At 44.9% G+C, this 20228-nt stretch overlaps 1 protein-coding gene across 6 annotated transcripts in view; it reads left to right on the forward strand.

The window, feature by feature from the left end:
* Nucleotides 1–16060, forward strand: part of NDRG2 (NDRG family member 2) — a 39940-nt gene extending 23880 nt beyond the window's left edge. For 4 of the 6 annotated variants that reach the window (XM_081885495.1, XM_081885497.1, XM_081885496.1 and 1 more), the window contains 9 exons: nt 374–430; nt 2639–2742; nt 6240–6284; nt 10068–10119; nt 10289–10336; nt 11560–11595; nt 12329–12380; nt 12821–12854; nt 14034–16060. In XM_081885495.1, the coding sequence (XP_081741621.1) occupies nt 374–430; nt 2639–2742; nt 6240–6284; nt 10068–10119; nt 10289–10336; nt 11560–11595; nt 12329–12380; nt 12821–12854; nt 14034–14232 (627 nt within the window). In that variant the 3' untranslated portion in view covers nt 14233–16060. The remainder of the gene's footprint in view (nt 1–373; nt 431–2638; nt 2743–6239; nt 6285–10067; nt 10120–10288; nt 10337–11559; nt 11596–12328; nt 12381–12820; nt 12855–14033) is intronic. The other 2 variants (XM_081885499.1, XM_081885500.1) reach the window with 1 other exon arrangement.
* The last annotated feature ends 4168 nt before the right edge of the window (nt 16061–20228 follow it).

Below are 20228 nucleotides of genomic sequence, written 5' to 3' on the forward strand. Positions count from 1 at the left end.
CTCAGAATCCTTAGTCCAGACTCAAGCTCAGGCAAACACAGACCACGGAATACATAACACATCTCACATTATCTTGATGTCTTTTAGAGGTGGGATACAGTAATTCAGCAGTGGAATAAAATGCATTCTGCATATTCTCAGAAGCACTTAATTCTGATTTCTTTGCATGTTCCAGGATGAAGCCCTGGTACTGAAAAGAGATTTTAGCGTTTGAGTACAGGCTGTGCTCTGGAAGGCAATAGATTCTCAGAGATCTCTGCTTTCCCTCTGGGGAATAAGCCAATCCCCATAATCCTCATGCAGGTGCCAATCTGGCCCATTCAAACCAGTGTCTTTTCCATCTCCTCTGATCTCATTCTGTTTCTCTCTTCAGCTGACTGGCCTCACATCCTCCAACTCTGAGATGATTCTGCAACATCTCTTCAGCCAGGTAAGCATGTGCAGGAGGGGAGAAGGGCGACAGTAGTTGGTGCATGGAGCAGTGTGTCGGAGATAGAATGGACCAGGGATACCCCCCCCCCCATCTGAGAAGGTGCTCTCTAGTGATGTGAGAGCCTTCGCCAACCTGGTACCGTCCAGATTATTTGAACTGCAAGTCCTATCAGCCTCAGTCAGCATAATCATGCTGACTGGAGTGGGTTGGACCTGTAACCCAAAACCTTTGGAGCTCAGCAGATTGGTGAAAGTTGGTGTGGGACCAAGCTGAAACCATTCTTTAAAATTCATGGATTTAGAACTTTATGGATTTATTATTATTATTGATTTAAAAAAACACTGTCTTTTTTATCTTTACTTCATACTTCCCCACCCCCACTTTTTGCTATATGTACATTACCACGTATTTGTATAGATAGCTCTTTATCAGTATATAATAAGCATGGTTAAAATTGGCTACCTTTATAACATAAATAAAACAACAAGACATCTTCATGGAGTCAGTATAGAAGCAGCTAAAACAATAAGGCAGACTAATCAATGAGAACTGTTAAAATGGCTTGGTAAATACAGTAAAATAAAATTTCAACCTGGCACTGCAAATCATGTCAGCAACAGTCACACATCAGTACAGAAGGTATTCCATCATCAATGTTCCAACATTCTCTATCCAACTATTTTCTCTCCCTTTTGCAAAATTACCAGGAAATTATATGGTTGTGCTTTACCCTACATCTTATTCCAAACTATGTAATTTTTCTATAGTGCTTGCATTTCCCCAATTACCCTCACTGACTGTAATATTTGTGAGTTTTATGCAGGTGTGTTTATTTTAATAACAAAAGTAATTGCACGTATAACTGTTGTGCATGTCACTTTACAGAGTAATAAAACAAAAGAAGAAATCCCCATCTTTTTTAAAAAAAAAAGCCTTGCCAGACCTATTCAGTGAACCTAAGGCCAACATATATTTATTTTGTTCCAACATGTAAATGTTGGGTACCACCACCACTCCATTTGTATTCAGGTTGACTGGTATATTGGTAATAATTCTACAGTTAGGGGTGGGGAATCAATGCTATCAAACTGGGGTTTTTTTAAAGCATTATGACCAAAAACCTGGAACTAAGTAAAATCTAAATTTCTAAAATATGGAGAAAACAACAGAGGAAAGAAAGATGGAAAGGGTACACAGAACTGTAGAAAGAGAATAGCTTCTGCCTGGACATAAGTGTGCAGAAGGGATAGAAAATATGGAATGTCCTCTGTTCTTTTGAAAAAGATCCATTCAAATGAAGGGTGGGCACTCTTGGGTAGCCCTCACTCTTCTCAATAGGGCTTGCTCAGGAGAACTTCCCACTTGACCCTGCCTCAGTGGATAAGCTGTCTCCAAAAGCCATCTGCCTACCACTTCACTTTACCTCATGATTTCTTAAGATGCTTTTAAAGACATTTTTCTTGTTTTGTCACTTATTGTTTGCCACCCTGGGCTCCTTCGGGAAAGAGGGCAGGATTTAAATATAATAGAGAATAATAATATTGAGCCACTATGTGGGGAAATGCCAGTATAGTTCCCTTGTTTGAGTGAAGTACTCAGGGACTCTGTGTTATCCATGTCACAGCAGTCCCAACTGAACTGGGATTCAGCATTGGCTAGCCCTGTGAGTGAGACACACACATTTCTCAGTTTTGCCAGGATTAGCAACCTTGGATGTTCAGAATCATGACTGGAGAACAAGGGGAAGAAGAGAGACACATCACAATGTCAGCTTCGGTTACCTCAACAATCACCATCTAAACTCGAGGGCCAGAGCACGGCCTGTTTTGCAAATTTGATGAAAATGAATGAAGATGGTTTTGCTTTCTCTAAACAAGGGATGGCTGGAGTTGGTATCCAATTATGCATCTTAAAAAAAAATAGTGGGGATTTGATGACAGGCCAGTGTATTTTTAGGGGGAGGGGATGTTTGGCATTCTTTGCATTTTTGCAAAATAATAATAATGTAATTTACATTTGAGAGAAGTGATTGGGGTTGCCAAACTTGCCGAAGAAAATATCTTGGCCTGTTCTTGTTACTGTTCGGATCAGATAGCAGAGCTTTTCATAGCACAGAAATAAGCATTTCCATGTACTAATTACGGCATGTCTTAATTGAGTGGGATTAGGATATTGCATTAACGCCCCGTTTATGTTCTTCCACAGGAGGAACTGTCCAAGAACACTGAGCTGGTGCAACAACAGCGGCATGTCCTGAGTCATGCAACCAATTTGCCCAATATCCAGCTCTACTGGAGCAGCTACAACAGGTGGGTGTGTGGGCAGGACTTACCTGGGTGGGGACACAGCATCAAAGACCAGCGTGAGGGCATGTCACGGTTGTGTTGGCAGCAGCAAGCCAGAGCAAGAAAGATAGTTGTTGTGCAAGAAACAGATCCAGACTAAGCAGGAAGTCTTTTATTAGACCTCTTCCTGCCTAGGTACATCCAGTGGCCAGCCTGGGTAGGCAGGGCTAGTCCAGACACCAATAAGATTTTACTGCGCAGGAATATGTTCCCTCTGTAGTGTCTTCTTTTGAATTTTAAGAGACATTTTATTTTCTTGTCAATTATGTTGCTTTGAACATCTATTCTATATTTTATCTTCTTATGCAATGCTTGATTTTGGAATGTTTCATGCGATGTTTTAATTTGGGTTGTAAAGCGCTTTGTGGTGTTTTTCTTAAAAATATAAAGTAGCATAGAAATGAAATGAACAACAACAACAACAAAGTTGTAGATGATAATAATAACAATAATAACATAGGTGCAGGTTCCCTGCTCAAGCCCTGGTGGCCTCTAGTTCTCCAGCAGACTAGAGTTTAGCAATGTTAGGTAGTTGGCAGGGATATAAATATTAAGGTATCTAAATAAATAACTGGAACCAGGACTGGCACAAGACATTTGCATGCACACACAATTCCACATACAGAGGTTAACTGGGCTGGCTGTTCAATTTTGCTTAGCACTTCTAACTGTGCTAAGGACTGAGGACAGCAGGCTCATTGTGGCTGCACAGCACTGGCTGCATAGCAAGTGACAGAAGGGTACAACCAGGGGGTGCTCAGAATGATAATTCTCCCCCACCAGCACTTACCGCCTGAAGCAATTGCCTCATTCTGCCTAATGGCAAGGCCCCCTGTGACTGAAATGCTCTTTGATTCCCACACAGGCTTTCCTCGGACTTCTGACAGCTACGGGTTTTCTGTTCTGTATTAACTGCTTGCTTTTTCTATTGAAAGAACTACTTGCCTTTAGAGAAGCACACCCTGTGTGTTACCACACGGCTCACTGCTCTGAGGATGTCTCCTGACTGGAAGGCAGCAAGCCCAGGGCAGTGTGACTCATGCAAGGATGAAATGGGTGGTTCTGCTGCATCTCTCCTTTGGGGAATAGCCGAACATCCATTCAGACTCAATGCAGAATCACAATAGATTCGCCTGTCTCCAGCTGAAATGGATTGGAACAGGGTGGCTGTTTCCAAAGTTGAATGAGCCCTTGGAGAAGTGCCCTCTGGACCCGTTCCACTCCTACAGGGTCTTGGGGATAGGCCCTCTGTATGGCTAATTTTGTAGTTCTGGATAACGACCCTGTTTTTTATTTCACCATAACTTAAGTTCCAGGGCACTGTAAAAAGAGTTTGGAAAAAACACAGCCACCGTCTGGTGTCAATATGAGTGTTAGTCTAAAGAGGGCTAAAAACAGGCACCCACAGTGATGTTGTGTACACACCATACACTTAACAGCATATATCAAGCATGTGGTTTTACCCAAAGAATCCTGCAAACTGTAATTTACCCTGCACAGAACTACAGTTCCCAGCACCCTCAAAAAACTATAGTTCTCAGGGTTCTTTGAGGGAACTCACATGTTTTAATTTAAATGTAAGTTGTGTTCTGCTGGTGTACCAGAGCTGAAAGGAGCCACTTGCTGAACCTGGGCCTGGGTAGATGGTTTAGGTTCACGGAAACCCTTATTAATGTCCTTCAATCCTCATTTCCTCTCATGGAACACAGTTTAAGGAGTTGCCATACTAATGAATTTGCTGCTTTTTTGTGTGTGTGTGTGTGTTTTTTGCTCACTCATAAATTTAACCTCATGCTTCTCAGAAAGGCTGCTCTGATTAAAGGTTTTGACAATATGCTGGTGTGTATTATTTAAACGTAAATCAATGAACTGATGGACTCTTCAAGTTAAAAGGCAGATGACTGAAGCCTTTGTATTATTTCATACGTAAGCTGCCTTGTGCATGGTTGTGAAAAGATGGGATAATGATAAATAATAACTGCAGTTGTTTAGTCACTGCACCATTTGGTTGGCCCAGAGAAAGGGATGAGACACAGGGAGGAATGTGTGTGTGTGTGTGTGTGTGTGTGTATGTGTGTGTGTGTGTGTGTGTGTGTGTGTGTGTGTGTGTGCTGGGATTCTGCAGCACTTCCAAGGGGGGGAAATGCAGGATGTTATATTGGTGGTAGAATTCAATATTCAGAGAATCTTAACTTTATTTATAAAAAGAAAAAGGAAGAAGCATGTTTCCAGGCCTCATGGCTGCAAGAAAATGTTGGAAGGTCTGTTGGCAATGCCAAAGACAAATCTCAGGTGCAGGATGAGTGGCAGAATAAGATTTCCAGACATTAGGGTATGGCTTGCATACTTCTTTGCTTCGCCATATGACTAGTAAAAACAGAAAGGCAAAGCAATCCCACTTCTAAAGCCCTGCAAGCCAGGATATAAGGTGGGAATTATGTGTTGTTTTTTTCTTTCCCCTGGGCTAGCTCCAGGCAAATGCAGCTGAGGGGTCCAATATAGTATATATTAGGGATGGCATATTTTGAAGAGCAAAAAAGAGGATCCTATGACAGACATTCAAAGCAAATGAATGCAATTTGCCCCAAATCTTACCCCTGAAAAAGAAGGTGTGTCCTGGGAAAAGAGGACACTGTTTTAAAACACATGGCTTCCACTAAAGAATCGTGGGAACTGTAGATGGTTAAGGGTGCTGGAAATTGTATCTTTGAGAGATGTGAACTAAAGTTTCCAGGATTCTTTGGGGGGAACCATTCACTTTAAATGTATTTTGAATGCATGATGTGAATGTGACAAGAGAGTCAAGGCTTCAGCATGCCACCCCAAAATGCCCCAGTGGCAACTTCCCACCCGTTGAGCAAAGCTCAGGGCTTCTACTGAGAGCAGTGTTCCTCTCCACTGGCAGAAGGAGATGGAAAAGGCAAGTAGTTGTGATTCTCCTTGCCCCTTCCTCCCCAGGAGTAAACATCAGGATCATATCCTCAATGATGCAAACTTTTTAAAAGAGTTGTGACTGAACAATGCAAAATAAGAGGATGATGCAAATTGTCATCAGGTTAGAGAATTATGCTCTGCTTGGTGTAGGATGTATATTGGCTGCAGAATTCAGACTGATTGTGCTGGGATTGTTTTGTTTTCTTTGTATTTGACCAGTACGCTTGGTCCTGAAAGTTGGCAAGGTTGCCAACCTCTGGGTTAGAAGGATATTTATGTGCCTTCAACAATTGTATGGAGAGGATATGTTTGGAGTGGCCACAGTGATCAAGACAGAGGAGCACTTTTTTGAAGTGTTAGGGGTTGGCAACTCTTAGACCTAGAGTTATATAACAAGGGAGACCAGCATATGGAGAGTCTAGTGATGGTATTGGTATGCAGGGGCAGGGAGCGGGTTGCATAAGGAGGTCTTTGTTTAGGAGGCTGGAAAAAATAAGCTTACAATTCCCTTCTTTCCCCCCTTACAGCCGCAGAGACCTGAGCTTGGAGCGCGGAGGAGACATCACTTTCAAGTGAGTGCCAGCCAGCCCCTGCATTTTCTTTCACACATTTGTGTCCTCAAGTTGCCACCTTTGCTTCTGGGAGGGATCACATGCTGTCAGTAGCAAACTGGTTTTTTAAAATTGGTTTTTTAAAAACAGATTAGGGGCTCGGGTTGACACTTGATGCACAGTTCGTCCTAACACAGCACTGAAAAAGATGCACATTAAGAGGGTTGCCAGCCGAACAGGAAAACTGGTCTGGCCTGCTCTTGTGCCTTTGAACAGCGGCTTGGGGTGCTAGCAGTGCAGCTATTCATGAAACTGGATATGAAATTTATTACCTAAAGCCTGCAGATTAAGCATTGCTTAAAGGCATAGGAACAGTGGCAAGTTGAAAATTAGCAATTATTTATATACAGTAATACCTCCGTGAACATCCGCCTCGTCTAGCGTCCATTCCAGCAAATGTCTGCTGCAAACCCGGAAGTACCGGAACGGGTTACTTCCGGGTTTGCTGCTCGTGCATGCACAGAAGCGATAAATTGCACTTCACGCATGCGCAGAAGCCCAAACCGCTCCGTGTACGCGCGTAGACACGGCGCTTTGCCCTGCGTCCTTTTCGGCTAGCGACCGGGGCTCCAGAATGGATCCCGATCGCAAAACAAGGTATGACTGTGCTTTTAAAGCACTTCTGCATTCAAACATATATAAGTACTTTAGAATCTCTAGGAGGAAAAGCTGGAAGAGCAGAATTTTTTAAGATGCGTCAGTGCCTTCCAACCTATTCCTACATTGCTTCTCATCCTCATTAATCTTATTTTAGATTAATTAGTGACAAGCTTGCTCTGTTTTCCCAGCAATTCTTTTATTTTCTTCACTCTGAAACTTCAGGGACCGGCTTGCATGATTAATTAATCGAAAATAAAAGGTGTGACCTTGTGAATAACTCCCAGGGGTGGCAAGAGGGATGTGGAAAGAGAGATGCTAAAAATATCAATTTCTTACGTTGTGTCTGAACGAAGGCAATCTTTGCATTGCAGTTTTTGTTCCTTCTTGTTTTCACTGATCCCAACTTAGTGGGTCAGTGTCCATGGGCATCTGTCAAGACCCCAGTAACAGCCACCCCAAAAATCCTCGCTACTGTCACGTGCTCACTTGCCAGCTTTCTGGGCACACCAGTGAGGAAAATGGAGCCAATTCTGCAGGCATCAAGCAGGGGCTACACAGAAGGGCCACTGGGGGGCGCCTCCAGATTCCCCAAGGTGCATTTTGCCACTGGGAAGGGCTATAACTCAGTGGTAAAGTCTTGCATGCATAAAATCCTAAGTTCAGTCCCTGGCATCTCCTGGTAGGGCTAGACAGGCACTGCCAGTCAGTGTAGACAGGATTGAACTAGATGGGTCAATGGTCTGACTCAGTACAAGGAAGCTTCCTAAATGTCTGTATGTCATTGGCACAATAATAGTGCAATAGTGGTGAATATATACCAGAGGTCCACACATTGATAAGTTATTCTGCAGTGCATTCCCGATGTTATGGCATTGCTGTTTGGTGGGGCACTCTTATGCTATAGGGCAGTGAAAGGGGGGGAGAATAAAGTGGAAAATCTGAGTATAAAGAGTTAAAGGATTTCAGCAGGAAGTCACAGGGCATGCACCAATTGGAAATGAAGCAGTATGTCCACCTTGCAACTTGTAGGCACAAACAGTAATGAAAATGGAATCACATATAACTTCCCCACCATCATCATGAATTCACAATAAAAAGGAGGGTCCCTGACTATGTTCTTCTGAGGGACCCAGAAAAAGCTGTTTATAACCCTGATTTTTTGTGTGTGTGCTCATCTTCATGAGTTTCCCATTCTTGTACACTTGCTCCTTTGAGGAACCACGAGCTGTTCTTTTGGTTGAGCTATTTTATTTTCAAAAAGAAACCAACGCCCTGAATTGACACAAAATTCAGCTGCACACCCTTTTATAACAGCAAAACTCTGCTGGAATGGGAAGTTAATGGGAAGGAGGACTTCCATCTCTGTGGAATTTGGATATAGGCCTTGGTTCTTGTGCCAGGTTTCATGAGGGGCCTGGGCTGGCTCAAGCTATATTGCTTCTCCAGGCAAAAGAAAAATTCACACACAGCCTTATTGCAGTCTGTAGACCCAAAATACATAGTACAACAATAATGAATAATAATCAGTAATTATAATTTTGCTGTTCTCAATATTGACACCTTATATGCAGGGAGATTACGGTCCTTCCTTAAGGGTCTTCCCAATTGCAGTCTTGTACCCCTGGTTCACAATTGGATGGAGTGAGGAGATGGAGCTGCTACTGGGAAAATGGCGGCTGCCCTGCTTCCTCAAATGTTTGCAGGGTGGCGGGTAGTGTGCTCCTCCCTTGAGGGTTTTTGACAGTAAAACTGTGGCTCTCGAAGTTTGACACCACTCTCCACCCACCCAAAATGGTCTGTATGGCCTCTAGGGCTGAGCTGACCCTGAGACAGGAGGGTATCAGTAGTGTACTGTGGTTGCTAAGCAACCTTAGGAAGCACCTCTGCACCCCAAACAAAATGGCTGGGTCTGAGCTGATGCAGTGTGCAAGAGTGTGTAGCTGATTGCCAGGTCCCCTTTTCCACAAACTTCCAGGATAGACATGCCCTGGATTGACACCGAGGCAAGGATTCCTGCTGTCCCCACCACCCAGAAAGGCCTGACATATCACCAGCAGTACCTGAGAGCATAACTACATGTTACATTGACCACATGAGAGATCTGTTTGTTGTGATTTCTAATGGCTCCTGCACCAAGAGTCAGAGAGAGTGGGAAGTGATAGAGATCAATTGGAGTGGAGGAGGAATCATTGGCTGTCCCCCCCCCCCTCTTGTTTATCTCCTCTTATTTGTTTTTCTTTCTTAACAGCAAATTTCCCCGACTTCTCTTCCTCTGAGTGCCTGGGAAAAATTAGTCACTTGGGGCAAGGGCGGGGGCGGGGGCGGAGGCAGCCAACAGCTACTCCTTCACTCTGCAGTTTCTGTCCTCTGCCTTTTTCTGCCTGTGTGGAAGAGAGGAGTTTTCAGAGTTCTCCGGCAGTACAGCTGCTCTCCTGTGGTCAGTATAACACAGCCCTTCCCAACCCAGAGACCTCAGGAGCCCTTCAGATGTTTTGGACTACAATTCCCATCAGCCCCAGCCAGCGCAGCCATCCAAGACATCTGGAGAGTACTAGGCTGCAGGAGGCTGTTGTAGCCTGTAGGCCGCTTCCGGGCAGCCTGCTTAATGACCATCCGTTTTTATTTGTTTGTGGGGACATCATGGGGTGTGGTGTTGCAGGAAGCAAATGTGATCTGATACTTCAAGTCTATTTTCCCATCCCAGAGTTCGTTGTGCAAAAAAAGTGCCCTATCGGCTTTGATTGCACAACCTGAATTTGCCACTCTGTGACTGCATCCCACCTGAAAATAGCAGGAGTCTGCAAGGGCCCAGACTCCTGGATTCCCATCTTCAGACTGTTTCAACCTGCAAACATTTCTTCTCTTCTTTGCTCCCCCATCCTGCTTAGCTTGCTCAAGATTGGTGGAAAACTCAAAAGCTTGCTTGCTATTTTTTTGACATTTTCTTGGTCCTAATAAAAGTACTACCATACTGTGGTTTGCCCCCCCCCCCGAATCACCATGGCTGTCTAGCTTTTCATGAAACATAGAGTAGGGCTCTTGATGCCCCAACTCACCTGTTTGCAAGACCCAAGTAAGCTGAGTTGCAACCTTTACAGCAGCTTTAACTTTCTGACACATTTTTCTTCTTCTTCACATTGCCAGGTGTCCTGTGATGCTGGTGGTGGGAGACCAGGCCCCTCATGAAGATGCAGTGGTGAGTGATAGTGCCATATATCTTCTCAAAAATTCCACAGCAAAAGACTATGGAGCCATTGGACCTTCCACCCATCCTCTACTTTCTGGTTTTGACAGGAACTAAGATACCTATTGTCTCACTTTGGCTCTGCTCTTTATGCTCACTCTGCCATTATCTCTCCTGCCAGGTGGAGTGCAATTCCAAACTGGACCCTACCCAGACCTCTTTCCTTAAGGTAAGCAATGCCTCTCAAGGCTACTGCAGAGAATGCCAGTCTAGCTTTCGGCTTCCATTAACTTTGCTGCTGTACCTTTGTTATTTCGTAGACCTGAACAAAATTAAGCCAACAGCGATACATAGCATAACATTCAAAATACATTACAATGGGTTGCAATGCATAAAGGATATAAAATAGCAGGAATGTCTAAAATGAGATCTACAACATGATACCTTAAAATATGGAGCTTAAACGTGAGCCGAACAAAATAAATAACATAACCAGATTAAAAACTGTAACGCATGAGAACAGCAGCCATACAGGATAGGTTTGATCAGGAAAGATTTCTTTTCATGCTTTGTAGTCAGAAAGAGAAAGCTAGCCACAATCTCTGTTAATAACTTGTTTGAATCTGCCAAAAGGTAGGCCAGTTACCATTCAGAAGTCCTGCCTGGAAATTTTCAGATAATACAAGTCACCAATCCGATTTGGTCATCTTCATAGATTTTACAGGCAAGAAGTGCAGAAATCAAATATTCTATCATCCCTTCTCCCATTTGTTATTTTATTAGGCTAGACTTATATACAATCACCAACACAAACCTCTAAGCACCTTACATAAAGCAATATAATCTATTAAGAATACCCATGAAATTCAGTGCTAAAAACCTGGTTGCTCCATGTTTCTTCTATGACCATTTTGTCTCCCCACACCTCCCACTTCCTCTACCTCTGTCTTTTCAGGGCTGGTCTACCATCCCCATAACATCACTTTTGAGATTCCTAAAGTTTGCCTAAATCTTTTTTGCTGCCTCCCACACACCACACACCACAGCTACTTCTTTGTTTATATAACTTTAAAACTTTGAAGGATGAATGCATAAATGCTTTCTTAAGGTTTCCTTTTGGGGAGGGGCAGGATTTTTCTGAACACAGATTCTCTGTGCTAGGAGGCAGGGCACAGGTAGATTGCGACTGAGGTTCCACTGGTGTCAAAGCTTTGGTGTGTCTATTCATGTTTATACAGAAATCAGCTCAGGTTCCCACGCACACATACAAATCAAATTCAACTTTTCCTCATCCTCTGCTGTCACTGAACAACAACCTGTGCTTTGCAGAGAATCGTTGAGAGTGGGAGGCGGCCACTTAAGAGAGATGGCCAGGTCTTCCTCCTTAGTCTTGCATATTCTCCAGCCTGTAGACAGTTGCTCCCCATTTAGGTTTCTCTTTGTTTCTTTCAGATGGCAGATTCTGGAGGACAACCACAGTTGACCCAGGTGAGACAGGCTGGCACGACTGGTGGGAGGGTTGGGGGCAGGACTGGATTCTGTCCATTCTGCTGCACTTAGTTAAACCATCCCTCATGTTCCTCAGTGCATTGTACCTTCTGCTAGGACATGCTTCAAAAGTTTGTGCACGCTTCTTTGATTTAAATAGAAAAGTCACTTTGGGAAGGGGTGGTTTAGAGTTAGGAAAGCAAGCACTTACTTTCTCCTTCCCTGCTGCTGTTTCTCCAGTTCCAAATGCATCTCACAAAAGTTTTCAAGGTCCCAATAATTTGCAAATATATACCTGTGGGTGCTTCTGGACTGTTGCTGTTTTCTAGTAGGATCAATCAATTACAATTGATTGGCAGATCTTGTACAAGAAACCTGCTTCCACAGAATATCAGACTTTTGGGGATAAGAAAAAATAAAATTCAACATTCATAGAAAAATTGTCTTTGTCCTGAAACTGGGCATAGACCCCTTCCCAAAATGTGACTAAACTTATGTCCAATTTTTGCTTTTAACTTGAAGAGGTTAACATGCCAGACATTTTCCAACTTATTGTGGGTTCTTCTGCCTCCAACCCCAAGCATTGGTGTGGAGTGGTTACCTTATAAAGAAGGAGGCAAGATTACAAATATGATGCAAAAAAGGATTGGCTGGCTATGTTTCCACCTTGATGTTAGCACACCTCTGATGTTTTCCTTGGCGCTCTCTCTCTTCCCTCTCTTCCGTCCTTCAGCCTGGTAAACTGACTGAGGCTTTCAAGTACTTCGTACAAGGCATGGGATACAGTGAGTATTGGATCCTAGACCTTCTGCCCCCTCCCCCATACATCCCTCAGAGGGCATGCATTACTGGGAATGTTTGAGCCAGAGCAGAGATTTCTCAGAATTCCTTTGTGAGCATCTGAAGACCCTGTTCACTGTCTCCACCTTGACTGGGCCCTGCACCCAGTTACAGTGCTCCCCATAGCCCCTTGCAACAATGAAGGGATCTGTATCTTTCCAAGCACCATGTTCCCTCCATCCTTCCCCAGCTGACATTCTCCTTCTTGTGACATTCCTGGGGGCCTCTTAGATTAAGTTGCCTGGGAACTAGGGGTGTCCGGAAACTGAAGCCAGTGCCAGTTCTGACCAAAACCCTTGAAAAGTAGCCAGCGGTGAATTCTTGTCCCGGGGGGGGGAGGTTCTTTTCTTTGTAGACTGAGGTATATTTTCCTGTTTCTCCTCAGTCCCTTATGTACTGGACAAGAAACTGAGTCAGGGGTCAGGTACCTTCTATGGTATTTCCACCCAACCACCTATAACCCTTTGACACACTCTATCCCCAACTTGCCTGCACACCTTCCCTTGTGACTTCCTCACTCCTGTGTTCTCTAAAACTCACACTTACACCACCTCCAGTTAGGACACACTGTTTGCTGTGACGATGAGAAAGCAAAATTTAGTTTATTTAGATTTCTGTCATGCACCTAAGTCAATAAGGCTGGTGATGTGCCTTTGTATAATGTCGTACGCTGTATGACACTATCAGACAACAAGGACTGCCGCAGTTCTGCACCATGCAAACCCTAAGTTTGCATTCCAAAACAAAATTGCTCACATTATCAGCATGTTATGCAAATGACCTAATTATGTACAAATTCAATCAATTTGCACCCCAATCTGGGCTTTGACTGTGCAAAATATTTGGGGGTGGGGGAAAGAAAGTGGTGATGATGCATGGCTTTGTTTTGGAGAAGGGATAAAATGCAAAATGGCAATAAGTGATGGAGGGAGCAGGACCACAGGCCTTGTTGATGACTTATGCAAGTTATTCACATGATCTGAAATCTGCTGCATGAGCCTTCTCCAGAGGAGTCTGCCTTAAGGTCCTTCTCCCTTCCCCCGCCCAGTTGCAGTGGGTTCTGCCTCACATTGGGGGTGCCTGGTGTGCGTGCGTGATGTCACGTGTGTGACATCACACATTGTGAGGCGTACATGACTCAACGGGCCCCATCACACCCTCCTGTGGCTGCGATAGGCCCCAAAAGACCCAACGGGCAACCACAGTGAAAATTTTGTGGGTGCCCCAGAACCCAGGGTCCCCCAGAGATGGTGCCTATGCTTCTCACTTCCCACTGCCCTAGTCAGCCCTTAACTTGCTCTGTGGGTCTCAGTGCACACAGGTGCTGGGAATTTGAAGAAAGCTGAGCTTGTACACATATATAAAACCAGCAAGTATTGCACAATTCCCTGGTAGTTCCAGATCCGTATTTCACACCCAAAGGTGCTCAGTCCCAAATGTGTCTTAGAAGCTGCAGTGGCCATGTGAAGACTATGCTGACCTTGCACTGATTGCTCACTCTGCCTTGGAGGAGCAAGACATGGGAGGAGCGACCTATGTCTGGCTACGTGCAGGAGCTTTGTCTGACTCTGCCCGTTTCTCTTTTCTCCTCCCCACAGTGGCTTCGTCCTGCATGACGCGCCTCTCCCGCTCGCGCACCGCCTCTCTGTCCAGTGCCGCCTCAGGGGACGGGAACCGCTCCCGCTCGCGCACGCTGTCCCAGAGCAGCGAGGCGGGGGCACCTCAGCCACCAGCCCCCACCATGGAGGTGTCCTGCTGAGCGCCAGGCCAGGGGACGAGGCCGCCTCCCACCTCTAAACAGGACTTCTTCTGCTATCCCACAATGCACTCCGGCCACTGGGCCATGTGACGATCTCCCCTAACGGTACTAAACGTCCAGGGAGGCCCAGATGGGATGCAATTGTACTCTTTTTAAAACAAACATTAACTCCCCTTGACCCTTCCTTCTCACCCAACACATACACACCCTCCCTCGCCAACCCTGCCCTCTTCTCTCCCGTAACCTCAAGACTAGTGTCGGCCCCCCCACCCCGGTTCCCTTAGTGACCCCCCCCTCGGCACCTAGGGAGGTATGGATGGAATACTATACATTTTCTAAACTGTTAGATCATCCTGCACCTGTTCTGAATTTCTCCTCGATCCTCCCTCCTTTTGCACACTTAGGTTCCTTAATAAGGGAAGTCTGGATTAGCGTTGGGTTTCTTTTTTTCTTTCCTTCTCTCCTGTCTAGATCATAACTAACCATGGTTCCTCCTCCCCCTGATTTCTGAGTGATTCGTTCTTGGAGTAGCCTGGATGGGCAACAGATTGCCTTGCTAGCTCTCTCTCTCTTTGTCCCCTCCGGAGTGTACGTAGGCAAAAAAAGCAGGACCTCACAAGAGAGACGCACAAGCCCCCTTAGAAGGACTTGTCATGCTCCTGTCATGCTGACGTAGTGCCCCCCAGCGTGGCAATTGCTTCACCCCACCCCCATCATCCCTCTGCCCTCCTTACCCGCCTCATCTCCTGAGATTTCTGTCCATTCCGTCTGTCTTGGGAGGTTAGAGCTCCTTCTCCAGGGCCTAGACAACTTCTATTCTTCCCCATTCTCACTTCAATAGAAACGGAGCCCTCAGCCGCTCCTCCTCACCTGTCATCTCTCGCGCTTTCGTTTCTCATCTTCCCCTTGCCCGTCCCATGCAGACACCTCACCTTAGCCATTCTCTTTCCCACCTGAAACCCCTTGTAGATGGTAGCTGCGTTGTGATGTGCATGTACGGTTCCTGCTAAGACAGCGAGTGATTTGGGCAGTTTGGGGCATTTTGGGAGGCTGGGCAAAGCTAAAATTAGGGGTTGGGGAGGGTGGGGTTGTTCCTTTTCAGGATGTTTCAGGGGGGATGCTGGGAGGGGAGACTTGCTGGAGGCTTGAGCCGGATTGCTTTGTTGTGACTGTGCCAGGCACAGATGTCAACAGGCTACAGTTATACTGGCTTTGTGTAATGAGATGAGTGGAGGAGACTCCCGACTGTTAACGGCTGTGATTATTATTATTATTATTATTATTGCAACAAGGGCTGACTGTAGTGGGTTCTGGGTGCTGGCTTTGAGCAGGGCTCTTGTGGTGCCGTGGAGAGCAAACTTTGCGTCAGCTTAACTCTGTAACGGGATTCCAACTGTATCAGTTCTCTGAAAGTTATCAGCTGTATTAAAAAAAAAAAAAACCTAAATGTATCGATAGTGTTTGCCATGTTGATCTCACAGAATAAGGAATCCAAAACAAATAAGGTAAAATATTTTCTTGGAATCAGCTGTAGGTGAGGGTATCCAGTATGTAAACTTCTGAGTGGCACAGAACGCTTCGTCGAAACCCAGAATAAAGAGTTGTTTGTGAACCCAAAAGACAATGGTCCAGTTAGAAAGTCACCTTACCTATTCTGCAAACCTGAATAGGCACTGGGGGTTAACGGTTCAGCTGCCTGTATATACGGGCATTGTTTGAAATGGATTCCAACTGGAATTTAAACTCCATCATGTAATGGGATCCTGTTGTATTTGAGAATGTGTGGGCTCTGTGTGTTTTTTTTTCTCCCCCAGAGCCATTGATGGTGAATTCTGACTCTTAACAATAAAGTCTCTAGACGAATGAGTTTTTGCTTCTTTTCTTATGGCCAAGGTGGCCCATTCATGCAACAAGCCAGGGCCATTTTCTGCAGAACAGGGAAGTTCACAGCACACTGTGATGAAAATGAAACACCAAAGTTGCCAGGTAGGGTGGGTCGGAGACAGAGACTGAGGCTCAGCCTCACCATGCCGCCATCTTGCACTGGCCAATCGGATGCCTCGGGGAAATGCACAAGCAATTCACATCTCCTAGTAGTGAAGCTGGTGGTAAGTGCTACTGGGTTTGTAGTCCCAAACAAGCATGCTTCCTGAGGTTTGCAGAAGTACACTATAAACAAAACCCCATTAGCAGGCAACCCAGCCCACTGAAGATTGAGGATGCTTGGAAATATTGAATGTCAAATGGAAAAGGGAAATTGGATGGAAGCATGGAGCCCCTTAAAGTTTACCATATCCTAAAGGAATACTTAATTGACCTGAACCTTGAACAGGAGCTCTTGGGCTGGGAGGTAAGGATGCACACTCTAACATTTCATTGCAGGTGCCACCTATGAGACTTAGCTTGTACACATTCAGTTACCTTCACAACAGTCTCTAAGGTAGTTCTTATATATTATTACCTCCATATTGTGGGAGGGAGGCAGAGAGGTAAGGCCATGTAGGAAACTGATGTGTAGGGTAAGACTTGCCTGCCCACATTTACCCATGACTCTATAGAAACCCCAGATCCTTTTTTCTTTCCACAGAACTCAAAAAGTTTCTGCTGCCCTCCTTATGGCTTTGAGAACATATGCTGGGAGGGGGCAGTAAATACTTTGGTCCCAGACCAAATAATCTAAAACTGATCATTGCTCACAACCCTCAGTGGTGATTAGAACCTCCACTTTGCCTTGAAAGGCTGGGGAAATCCACTCCCCTATGTTTTCCCATCAAAACTGAAGCTCATCTTCACAGTCTGCATCATGGGTGAGGAACCAATGGCCCTTCAGGTCTGTTGGACTACAGTTCCCATCATCTTTGGCCATTGGTATTGCTAGCTGGGGCTGATGGGATTTGTAGTTCCAGCAACATCTGGAGGGCAAAAGGCTCCCTGTGCCTGGTGTACATGCTACATAGAATTGGTGGCCAAGCCAGATGTGATGCATCAAGGAAGACCACAAGCCAATGATCTGCATGTCATGCTTAGCTAATTCTTTTTATTTTGCTTTCAGCACTGGCATCTGGTGCTCTGAAAGGCAGTATGTAACCTTTAACACCATGCCCTTCTCCAAATCTTTTCCCCACCACCTCAGCCCCACAGCTGCTATTTAAGCAATGGAATTGCGGGGAGAGACATGTACAGGTGCAGATTTCAGGTGAGGGAATCATCTGAATAGCCAGTTCATTTGATGAGAGTGTTAAGTTTAGGGAACTTAACTTGCTGATCTTCAAATCATTTATTACGGGTCTAATAACAAGCAAACAAAAACTTTGCCAATATTCCTGTAGGAGATCCCAAAGCTCTCTTTTAATGTATCTGGCCTTGGAAGAGGTAAGGCTCATCCACACTCCTGTTTGTGTCATGATTTCCAGTCACGGGTTCTATAGGTTTTTGTTTTTCCCCAGGGAAACCCGCTGTTTACTTGTAAATCAGAACAAACGACAATCCCCAGAAAACTTGATTGACATTTGTTCTGATTCAGTAGTAAACAGCAAGTTTTCCCAGGAAAAGCAGCAGGACAAAAGAAGAACTTCTTGGACTAGAAATCACAGGGAAACAGAAGCATGGATGAGCCTGTAGAGCAATATGATACTGTCCTGCTTGGACTGAACCATGCAGGTGGGCGGGGTGTTTAATGCTCCCCCCTACTAAAACGCTCCCTGCAGATAGCAAATTTGGACCCAGATACCTGAGCTAATAATTTACTACACATGTTTTTATTATGTAGGTAAGCATTCAAAGAACCCGCACCCATGGAAGGGATTTTAGAGACTCCCTTGCAGCAGAATTCCCCATTGCAGATCTGTTTTCCATCCAAGCCTTCCTCCCAGTGGAGCTGACATTCCTCTTTGCAGGGCTAACCTTTCACCAAGAGCCAAAAGTGTAAATCTTTTCCCTCTGCCATTGTGCTCCAGCAAGCAGCTCCAAGACCAAAACACCACTCATGCTGCCAAGTGCTCCCTCTCCCCCACTGCTTCCAAAAAGAGAGGGGAGGAGAGGGTCAAAGCCTTTGTTAGTTGTTAGTTTCAAGGAACAAAAGGAGTATCCATCATTGTGGAATGGGGAAGTTTTGAACCTGTCTCCGCAAAGGCCTGGGCCTTCATCCCAGCTCAAGGCCATGTGACTGTGTCCAATGTTTTCACTAAAAACTGAATTTGGGCCCCATCTCCGCTTCCAGCAAGAAGGCTGGAAGGCCTTTTGTTTAAAAAGGCAGCGGCGCAAAAAAAGTTGAGATTGGAATGCCAAACAACGTCCTCTAAGGCTGAAGCCATGGTACCTTGGGGGGGGGGGCAAGCAGTCCTGTTGGAGACCTTTGAATTAGGCCATGGGTGAAAAACAAGCCACTTTCAGCTTCTTCCCTGACTCTTAGGCTCAATCCATTTCAAGTCAGGCACAATTTCCTTGTGACTAGCAAACCCATAATTTGGGTGTCTGCAAGTGGAAGGAATGAGGGGTGGGGGAAACAATCCTCATTGATCTGCATCGGGCTGCTGTGCACTTGATTCAGGTCTGCGGAAGCACAAAGGATTGCAGGTGTCCTCTTATCTGCATTATATTATCACACAACTATTCCCATTTAACTATGTGCAACTAGAGTTGGCTTGGGCCCCACGCTTCCCCGACTCCCACCATCTGAGTCAAAAAGTGGCACTTCAATATATTTGAGGGGAAATCAGCCATAGAGTTATGTTCTCTTTTAGATGTATTGGCTTGCTCCAGATCCTAGCTGCTCCCCCCCATTAATGTAAGTGGGAGATTATTTCTGCCAATTTCCTTCTTCTCTGCACCTTCCTGCCTAATTCACAAGGGTCCCTCAGCTTCCCAAAAAGCAGGGAAGGAAGGAAGGAAGGGGAAGGTGGGAATGTAATGTTCTGTCAGAGATCAAGCCACTGCAATTCAAAGATGTTTGTGCTTGAAGCCATTGAAATCCATGAGCTTAAACATGCTTAACACTGTATAGGATGGTGGCCTTGATGTTACAGCATTTGTCTCTCATCTGCAGCTGTGCTCAAATCAAGCTAAAGTATCAGCTCAACAAAGTGAAAAGAAATATCATACTCCTCCATGCTCTATCTCCAAATAGGTAGCCTAAGGTAAAGGTAAAGGGACCCCTGACCATTAGGTCCAGTCGTGCCCGACTCTGGGGTTGCAGCGCTCATCTCGCTTTATTGGCCGAGGGAGCCGGCATACAGCTTCCAGGTCTTGTGGCCAGCATGACTAAGCTGCTTCTGGCGAACCAGAGCAGCACACAGAAACGTAGGTAGCCTACATGTGTGTAAATACCACGAGATGAGCTCCAACATGCTTTGCATGACATGTGGAAGTTATGCTATTAACTAATTTTTAATTGATTCATCATCCATTTTCTAAACCACTCAGTTGTTCCTATCTCAAAATAGGTATCTCAAAACTTCAGTATCAATACCTCTGAGATACATATATGAAAGGAAATGTAACCTACAAAGAAACAGCTGTATCTCCCATTCTCATTGAATCTAGCAAACACCTCAGAATAGCTTTATCTTCAAAATATGAACAAGTCCAATTATGGCTAAACATCTAGCCACACTTACATCATGAGACTAAGCCTCTTGGCACTTCTAGTGGTGTTTACTTCTGAGTATTCATGGACAACCATTGACTGTATCCAATGTCAATTCTACTGAGTATACCCACTGAAATTAATGGACTTTACTAATTTAGGCCCCTTAATCCCAATGACTCTAACACTAGATACAACTCATAGCATTTAACCGTAACGGTGCTAGCCCCTTTAGAAAGTCCTCTACTCTTCATTCCCTAGTTTCCATCTTTTCTTGACCTTTTCCATCTTTTCTTTAAGCAATGCTGGCACTCGCTTATATATCTGTTTGAACGGTAAATGTTCTGTCAGTGCAGGAAAAAGCAATTTCCTTATTAAAAATGCTAATCACATTATTGGGGTGGTGGATGATGAGCTGCAGAAGAAATCGAGCTCTAATTAGGGACAGAG

Source organism: Podarcis melisellensis (genome assembly GCF_964234715.1).
Source record: "Podarcis melisellensis genome assembly, chromosome: 13".
Lineage (NCBI taxonomy): Eukaryota > Metazoa > Chordata > Lepidosauria > Squamata > Lacertidae > Podarcis > Podarcis melisellensis.